Below are 8,880 nucleotides of genomic sequence, written 5' to 3' on the forward strand. Positions count from 1 at the left end.
TTATGGTCCCAGTGGTAGTCCGACGATCGTGTTTCCTTGGATACGGATACGAATAAGAATATGTTAATACGTTGGCCAAGGCCCAGTTTTCCGATGAGAGTGTTGCTGGTGTCCCCGCCGCCGAGTACTGTGGTTTTCTCTAGATGGATCTATCGCCCAATATGTTTAAGAATACGAGTCATAATCACGATCTGAATTCAACAAACACGAATATGAATATGAATATGTTGATATGAATATGAATAAGTTGATATGAATATGGATACGAATATGAATATGTTTACATTTATATGAAAATGTGTATGAAAATGTTTTTATTTAAAGTTTATGCATCATGAAAATATTTATGAAAATGGATTTGTTTAAAGTTTATACATCTTCATGAAAACGATATTTTAAGTACAAGTATTTTTCACTGTTGTATGTGATCTGTATATGTAGTACTCGTTATCAAGAATATGATGTGTTGAGTCTTTAGACTCACTAGGTGTGATTGATGCAGGTGATATTGATTATGAATATGATAATGGATGTGAGGACCGAAAATTTTTTAAAGATACAATTAACAATTGTAAGGAAATTTGTAGGATAATAAGATATGCACCTTGGGAAATTAATAGTTGGAAATCTTTTTACCAAGTCAATAATACCTACACTAAGGTATGCTAATCTTCGAAAATTGGAAAGAATATTTGCATGATTGGAGTATCATACAAAGTAAAAGGGTCGAGGCATGATAATTGCTAGAGATTTCGAAAATCCCTCCTAGATTAATTTCCTGGTTATGGTGATGGATAGATACTAGTGTGATTGGGAAATATATCATCCAAGATGGCTCAAAATCCTTCCCACCTAGCAACCTAATTTTCGAAAATATTGAGGGGCAAGGGATTAAGGAATGAATCTCATAAATTGGTAACAAAATCAACTCACCATGGAATGATTTTCTTAGGAAAAAAATCGTGTGAATCTTGAGTACAAATATGTGGGATTTTGATGCCATATTCCATTCCACTCCCCTCAACTATAAATAGGTCATCCCCTTACACCACAAGACACCACAATTTCGAAATCCCCTTTGTTGAAATCTCGAAATTTTCAGCAATCCCCTAGCCGAAACTCTGCCCGAATATCGTCCCAACATTAGCCTAAAAATCGAAGCCGAAGCGCCGTCTGAGCAAGAAGGAGAAGCAATCCAATTCTCGAAGCCAAACACCTACGTTCCTAGCATAAATACATACTGTAAGTGGGCTGTTTTTAAAACTCAAAGTTTCGAATTTTATGCATATGTGAATTTTTCGGTTTTTGAAAATACACTCGAGTACAATATCCTTTCTACTCTTTTCGTGTAATTGTCATACGATTTCAAAAGCACTGTGAGGAGTCGACTGTATACGGGAGGGAATCCCAACCACGACGTACCCTTACGCGGTGGGGGACATAACCGCTATACGGCCTCGCCCCCTTAGAGGAGTAAAAATTAGGGACTGACGTTAGTAAACCGTAGAAAGTAGATGAGTCGCAGTGCTGTGTCAATGTTATGCATGTTTATGAAGTATGTATGCAAGTCATGTTTTATTCTCGAAATTTATGCATGTTGTCTTTATTGTGCTCGATTTTCCCCCAGTTACTGAGTATTCCCAAATACTCACCCCCTTACAACCCTTCCCAGATAAGCCCGAAGAAGAACTCGAGGATGAGGAGTCCGAACAGTTCTGGGGATGGTGAACGTTCAAGGAATACAGTTTAAGTTATTTCTAAGTAGATTTACGTTTTCGCATTAAAACTATGTCGTCTTATTTATTTTGGGAATTGTAAAGACAATGGTTATTTAATTTAAGATTATGATATATAAACTGGTTCGGTTTATACTGTGCTACAAGAGGCTTGTTGTTGCGATTGTGTGATTGTTAAACAACGCCGGTGTCATTCCCGAGTTTTGGGGCGTGACATTTAAGTGGTATCAGAGCCGCCAGGTTCATAATCCCGAGTGGAAAAAAAAAAAAAACCCTAAAAATTTTCGGTGGAATTTTAACTCGAGGCCGATGCTACCCCTCCGAAACGGCCCAACGAGCAAGGCTCACCACCCTAAATTCGTGAGCAACAGGCTGAAATCGCGAAAATCCTTCGTTTAGGCCTCCGAAACGTCGTTTTTGCCGTTTTAGGAAATTCGTAGACCCTATAACTTCTCGTAGGAAATTCCGAATTCGATTTCGTCAATTGTCCCGGAATCCTCTCGACATATTCTTCGAACCCATATGTCAAATTCCAAACTTTCCATTTTTGGAAAAAAAAATATATATATTTATTTAAATTTCGAAAATTTCATATATATTGCATATTCTCACTTGTTATATACTGTCTATTTCGGATTCTGAGCATTTCCATTTTTGATTTCAGGAAATGGCTCCAGCTACTCCCATGCGACCCCGTACTCGTGTCCAAGCTGCCCTTCGTTTGAAGGAGCTTGCCCTTCACTTCCAGTCACGCCAGATTCGACGACTTAGAGCCCAATTAAGTGAGAGGAGGAGTGAGGTCGAAACCTTAACCGCTGAGAAAGAAGAGATTCAGGTCCGCCTTAATCAGTCTATCTATCAGGGTGAACTAGTTAGGGGAGATAACATGGACCTACGGGACGTCATAGAGCAATGCAAATATCAAAATGAAAAGCTACGAGAGGATGCGGAGCGCTGTCGCAAGGAACTTGAAGAGGAGAAACAGCAGAATGCCAAGGGTAAGAGGAGACTCGAAAATTTAAGTGAGGCGATAAGCTGCATTGCCCAAGTGAACCACCAGCTGACTCAACAGGGTGAAGCGCTGAAGAACAAGATCAAGGAGAATAAGAAGGGGTACGAACTACGCCATCAAAGTACCATAGATATATTGGACGAGGCAGAGGCAGATGTTCAGGGGTGGAAGACACAGGTGGCCCAGCTTAATGCAGAGAATGCCCAGCTCACCCACATGGTGGAGCTACTGCAAGAGAAGGAGCCGGAGGAGGAGCCGGAAGAAGAGGAGCCGATAGAGATCGATGAGCCCATAGCTGCCATAGGAGATGGAGAGATAGATGATTAGAGTTCCTTAGTTACCTTTCCTTATTACTAGGAGTTTATCCTTCCATTGTTGCTATTTTATTTTCAGTCAGCATGACATTTCCATTCAGTACGCTTTGTTCATTCAGTTGTTTCTTTAAATTCGAAAATTAATAAAATATGATTATTATTTATCTCAGTCGTGAATCTATATCCAAATTATGTTTGTTTATTTACTCAGTTGTTCGAGCATAACTTACCTATTCAATCTTGTCGATTTATACCACAAATTCTTAGAAGCGTTTGACTTGTAGGAAATGGCCGGTAGACCACCAAGACAGAACCGCAACCCCCGTTATGCTAACAACAACAACAACAACAACAACAACAACACTAATGAAGAAGGCAACGGGCCTCCACCTCAGTTCAATCTCAATCAAGCAGACCTAATGGCCATAGCCACGATCGTGGCGACGAATACTTCAGGGGTTAGTGAACCCCAATGCTAATCAGCAGCCCCCACCTCCACCACAGCATGGGGTCAAGTTTCATTACGAGTCACTGCGCAAGAACAGGTGCCCAACCTTCAGTGGCGCTGCCGACCCCGAAGTTAGCCAGAGTTGGCTAAAAAGCGTGGAAACTCAGTTAAGACTGTTGGAAGTCCCGGATGCACTAAAAGTGGACGTGATAGTGCCCTTCTTGGAAGATAAGGCAGCTAAATGGTGGGAAGCAGTCTCGCCAGCTATGACCGCTGCTGGACCAATCACATGGCGAATCTTCCAAGAAACATTTCTGAAACAGTACTACCCGGCAGAAGTCAGACTACAAAAGCTAAGTGAGTTTGAAAATCTCAGCCAGGCCCCAGATATGTCAGTAGTGGAATATACATCTCAGTTCAATGCCCTTGGATCATATGCTCCAGCGATTATGGCGGATGAAGTTCTGAAATTGCACCGCTTTAAGAAGGGGTTGAACAGCAGAATCCAATCAGCTCTAGCGGTCTACCAACCTGCCAACTTTTCAGATTTGATGGGTGCGGATATCTGAGCCGAAACTGATATTCGTCGAAGAGAAGGGGAAAACAGGAACAAGCGACCCCCTGTCAACCCGCCTTCTCAGGGCAGACCAATTTTCAAGAGGCCCAATCAGTCGGGTGGACCTCCCTCAGGGAAATTCCCCGCCAATAACAATCCAGGACTCAAGCCATGCTCAACATGTGGCTTCAAGCACACCGGGGAATGCCGAAGGGCCAGCGGTGTATGCTTTGGATGTGGAAAAGCGGGGCACCGAATTGCAGAATGTCCTACCGCCGCCAACCGACCAGCAGGGCCAAACAGAGGAACTGGGCCAAATACGGGAGCAGGCCCTAGTAAACCAAAGGAGGACAAACCCAATGCTAGGATCTTTGCCATGACTCAGGAAGAGGCTGACGACGCAACTGAAGTCGTGTCAGGTACCATTCTAATTAAATCAGTACTTGCCTACGCATTATTTGACTGTGGTGCTACACATTCCTTTATGTCTAAGAGGTTTGCTAAGAAGTTAGGAAGTAAGCCTGATAAACTAACTGCACCTTTCCGAATAGCCACACCTACTAATAGAGCCGTTGAAACGAACGAGATTTACAGAGATTGTAGAATCAGTATTAGTGATCAGACTTTTAGCGCCGATTTGATACAGCTAATCATGGTCGATTTCGACGTAATCTTAGGAATGGATTGGTTAGCAAGAAACAGTGCAATAGTAGATTGTAAAGGGAAGAGAGTTAAACTCCTAACCGCAGAGCAGAAGGAAGTCGTGTTTCATGGTAAATCCAGGGAACGAAAGTTGCTACTTTCCGCATCTCAAGCCTGGAAAGCCATGAAATCCGGGGAGGACATCTACCTAGCGATGGTCAGGGAAGGAAAAGAAGAAGTCGAAATGAAACTGGAAGACATTCTGATAGTGAGAGAGTTCCCAGATGTTTTTCCTGAAGAGCTCTCAGGGACGGTCCCGGACCGTGAGATTGAGTTCGAAATCAACTTGGTTCCCGGTACTGCACCAATCTCTAAAGCACCCTACAGAATGGCACCAGCCGAACTCAAGGAATTAAAAGAACAACTCCAAGAATTGATAGATAAAAGAAAGATTCGACCGAGTGTGTCCCCGTGGGGAGCTCCAGTACTCTTCGTAAAGAAAAAAGACGGTAGTATGAGATTATGCATCGACTACAGAGAATTAAACAAGATCACCATCAAGAACAGGTACCCTCTACCTCGGATAGACGATCTGTTTGATTAGCTTAAAGGAGCCGCCATCTTTTCTAAACTGGATCTGAAGACAGGTTATCACCAGTTGAAGGTCAGGGCTAAAGATATCCCCAAGACAGCCTTTCGAACCAGGTATGGGCATTACGAATTCACAGTGATGTCTTTTGGTCTGACCAATGCACCGGCAGCATTCATGGACCTGATGAACAGAGTGTTCAAGCCATTCCTGGATCAGTTCATAGTGGTATTCATCGACGATATCCTCGTCTATTCTCCTGACGAGACGAGCCATGAGGAGCACCTTCACTTTGCACTACAGACCTTAAGAGAGAATAAGCTATACGCTAAGTTCAGCAAGTGTGAATTCTGGCTAAGGAGTGTGTCGTTTCTAGGACACGTGATTTCAAGAGAAGGAGTGTCAGTGGACCCAAGGAAAGTAGAGGCAATTACCGAGTGGCCGAGACCTAAGAACGCCACCGATATCAGAAGCTTTCTTGGATTGGCGGGTTACTACCGAAAGTTTGTTGAAGGGTTCTCCTCGATAGCCGTGCCACTGACGAAGCTCACACAGAAGAATTCTAAATTCATCTGGGATGACGATTGTGAGAAGAGTTTCCAGACATTGAAGGAGAAACTCGCATCCACACCAGTGTTAATATTGCCTGCAGAGAATAAGGATTTTACCATCTACAGTGACGCATCTAAGGAAGGTCTTGGATGCGTACTCATGCAGGAAGGAAGAGTGATCGCCTACGCATCAAGGCAGTTGAAACCGCATGAGCAGAATTATCCTACTCATGACCTGGAACTAGCAGCGGTTGTCTTCGCCTTAAAGATTTGGAGGCACTATCTCTATGGTGCTAAATGTGAAATCTTCACAGACCATCAGAGCCTCAAGTACTTGTTCACCCAAAAGGAACTTAATATGAGGCAAAGGCGATGGATCGAACTTCTGAAAGATTATGATTTGACCATAAGCTACCATCCGGGTAAAGCGAACAAAGTGGCCGATGCGCTAAGTCGGAAGGGCCGTGGCAAGGTAACTCTAGCGTCCCTCTCTGCCCAGCCATGCCTACAGGAGAACGTCAAGTTAAACCAGGATCGAGACCCGGTACTGACTAAACTTAAGGAGCAGGTCAGAGAAGGGAAGTCTCAAGATCATCAGATTGACGATAAGGGAATCTTGTGGATGAAAGGGAGACTGTGTGTGCCCGACAGTGATAACCTTCGCCAAGAGATAAGGGCAGAGGCGCACAAGTCAAAATTCTCAGTCCACCCAGGCAGTACGAAAATGTACATGGACCTCAAGAATAGTTTCTGGTGGAATGGCATGAAGAGAGATGTAGCTGAATTCGTCTCCAGATGTCAGGTATGCCAGCAGGTCAAAGCAGAACACCAGCGACCTGGGGGATTACTGCAACCTTTGGAAATTCCCGAATGGAAGTGGGAGCATATCTCCATGGATTTTGTGGTAGGATTGCCAAAGTCTAGGCAAAGCCACGACGGTATATGGGTGATCGTGGACAGACTCACAAAGACTGCACACTTCCTACCCGTCCGCATGAATTACAACCTCGATAAGTTGGCTTCACTGTACATGGACAACATCGTGAAACTGCATGGAGTGCCAGTTAGCATCTTATCTGACAGAGACCCGAGGTTCGTTTCGCGATTTTGGAAGAGCTTCCAAGAGGCCATGGGAACGAAAGTGACCCTCAGTACTGCCTATCATCCTCAAACCGATGGACAAACGGAGAGAACCATACAGACCTTAAAAGATATGCTGCGAGCTTGCGCTCTTGAATTCAGTAGCAACTGGAGCACTCATCTACCCTTAATTGAGTTTGCTTATAACAACAGCTATCACAGCAGCATCGGAATGGCCCCATACGAAGCCCTTTATGGAAGAAAATGTCGATCACCACTTTATTGGGACGAAGTCGGAGAGAAAGCCTTAGTGGGACCCGAGCTAGTGCAGATGACTGTGGACAAGGTTAAAATTGTCCGAGAGAAACTCAAGGCAGCTCAAGATCGACAGAAAAGTTGGGCAGATCTTAGGAGAAGGCCTGTGGAGTTCCATGTGGGCGAGAAGGCTTATGTGAAAGTCTCGCCTATGAGAGGAGTTGTCCGATTCAGTAAGGTCGGGAAATTGAACCCTCGATATGTTGGACCCTTTGAAATCTTGGAAAGAGTGGGCACGCTAGCATGCAGACTGGCATTACCACCAAGCATGTCAAGGATACACAACGTGTTCCATGTGTCCCAACTAAGGAAGTACATTCCAAACCCAAGTCACGTATTGGAAGTAGAACCGCTCTTGATCGAAGGAAACTTGGGAGAAGGACTGAAATACGAAGAAATCCCTATTAGAATCGTGGACACCAAGGAACAAGTCCTCAGACGACGCATCATCCCTTACGTCAAGGTACAGTGGTCCAACCACACCGAGCGAGAAGCAACTTGGGAAGTGGAAGAGAAAATGCGAATGGATTATCCCTACTTGTTTGGAGACCAAGCCAGCCCAAGTTTCGAGGACGAAACTTCTCATAAGGAGGGAGGGATGTGAGGACCGAAAATTTTTTAAAGATACAATTAACAATTGTAAGGAAATTTGTAGGATAATAAGATATGCACCTTGGGAAATTAATTGTTGGAAATCTTTTTACCAAGTCAATAATACCTACACTAAGGTATGCTAATCTTCGAAAATTGGAAAGAATATTTGCATGATTGGAGTATCATACAAAGTAAAAGGGTCGAGGCATGATAATTGCTAGAGATTTCGAAAATCCCTCCTAGATTAATTTCCTGGTTATGGTGATGGATAGATACTAGTGTGATTGGGAAATATATCATCCAAGATGGCTCAAAATCCTTCCCACCTAGCAACCTAATTTTCGAAAATATTGAGGGGCAAGGGATTAAGGAATGAATCTCATAAATTGGTAACAAAATCAACTCACCATGGAATGATTTTCTTAGGAAAAAAATCGTGTGAATCTTGAGTACAAATATGTGGGATTTTGATGCCATATTCCATTCCACTCCCCTCAACTATAAATAGGCCATCCCCTTACTCCACAAGACACCACAATTTCGAAATCCCCTTTGTTGAAATCTCGAAATTTTCAGCAATCCCCTAGCCGAAACTCTGCCCGAATATCGTCCCAACATTAGCCTAAAAATCGAAGCCGAAGCGCCGTCTGAGCAAGAAGGAGAAGCAATCCAATTCTCGAAGCCAAACACCTACGTTCCTAGCATAAATACATACTGTAAGTGGGCTGTTTTTAAAACTCAAAGTTTCGAATTTTATGCATATGTGAATTTTTCGGTTTTTGAAAATACACTCAAGTACAATATCCTTTCTACTCTTTTCGTGTAATTGTCATACGATTTCAAAAGCACTGTAAGGAGTCGACTGTATACGGGAGGAAATCCCAACCATGACGTACCCTTACGCGGTGGGGGACATAACCGCTATACGGCCTCGTCCCCTTAGAGGAGTAAAAATTAGGGACTGACGTCAGTAAACCGTAGAAAGTTGATGAGTCGCAGTGCTGTGTCAATGTTATGCATGTTTATGAAGTATGTATGCAAGT

General features: G+C 43.4%; 1 protein-coding gene across 1 annotated transcript; it reads left to right on the forward strand.

Annotated features, from left to right (window-relative positions):
* Nucleotides 1–3,349: 3,349 nt before the first annotated feature.
* On the forward strand, nt 3,350–8,308 carry LOC142525869 (uncharacterized). Its single transcript, XM_075630154.1, has 7 exons — nt 3,350–3,520; nt 3,567–4,031; nt 4,152–5,064; nt 5,674–5,973; nt 6,277–6,724; nt 6,809–7,706; nt 8,264–8,308. The coding sequence occupies exons 1-7, from the start codon at nt 3,350–3,352 to the stop codon at nt 8,306–8,308; spliced, it is 3,240 nt and encodes a 1,079-aa protein (XP_075486269.1).
* The last annotated feature ends 572 nt before the right edge of the window (nt 8,309–8,880 follow it).

Source organism: Primulina tabacum, chromosome 15 (genome assembly GCF_025594145.1).
Source record: "Primulina tabacum isolate GXHZ01 chromosome 15, ASM2559414v2, whole genome shotgun sequence".
Lineage (NCBI taxonomy): Eukaryota > Viridiplantae > Streptophyta > Magnoliopsida > Lamiales > Gesneriaceae > Primulina > Primulina tabacum.

What these genes read in the sequence shown, in the direction of transcription:
- LOC142525869 (XM_075630154.1), top strand. Translation starts at nt 3,350, where the DNA reads ATGGCCGGTAGACCACCAAGACAGAACCGCAACCCCCGTTATGCTAAC. An exon ending in CGAAATCAACTTGGTTCCCG is followed by an intron (nt 5,065 to 5,673) that starts GTACTGCACCAA and finishes TGTCGTTTCTAG; the next exon opens with GACACGTGATTTCAAGAGAA. An exon ending in TTGGAAATTCCCGAATGGAA is followed by an intron (nt 6,725 to 6,808) that starts GTGGGAGCATAT and finishes GATCGTGGACAG; the next exon opens with ACTCACAAAGACTGCACACT.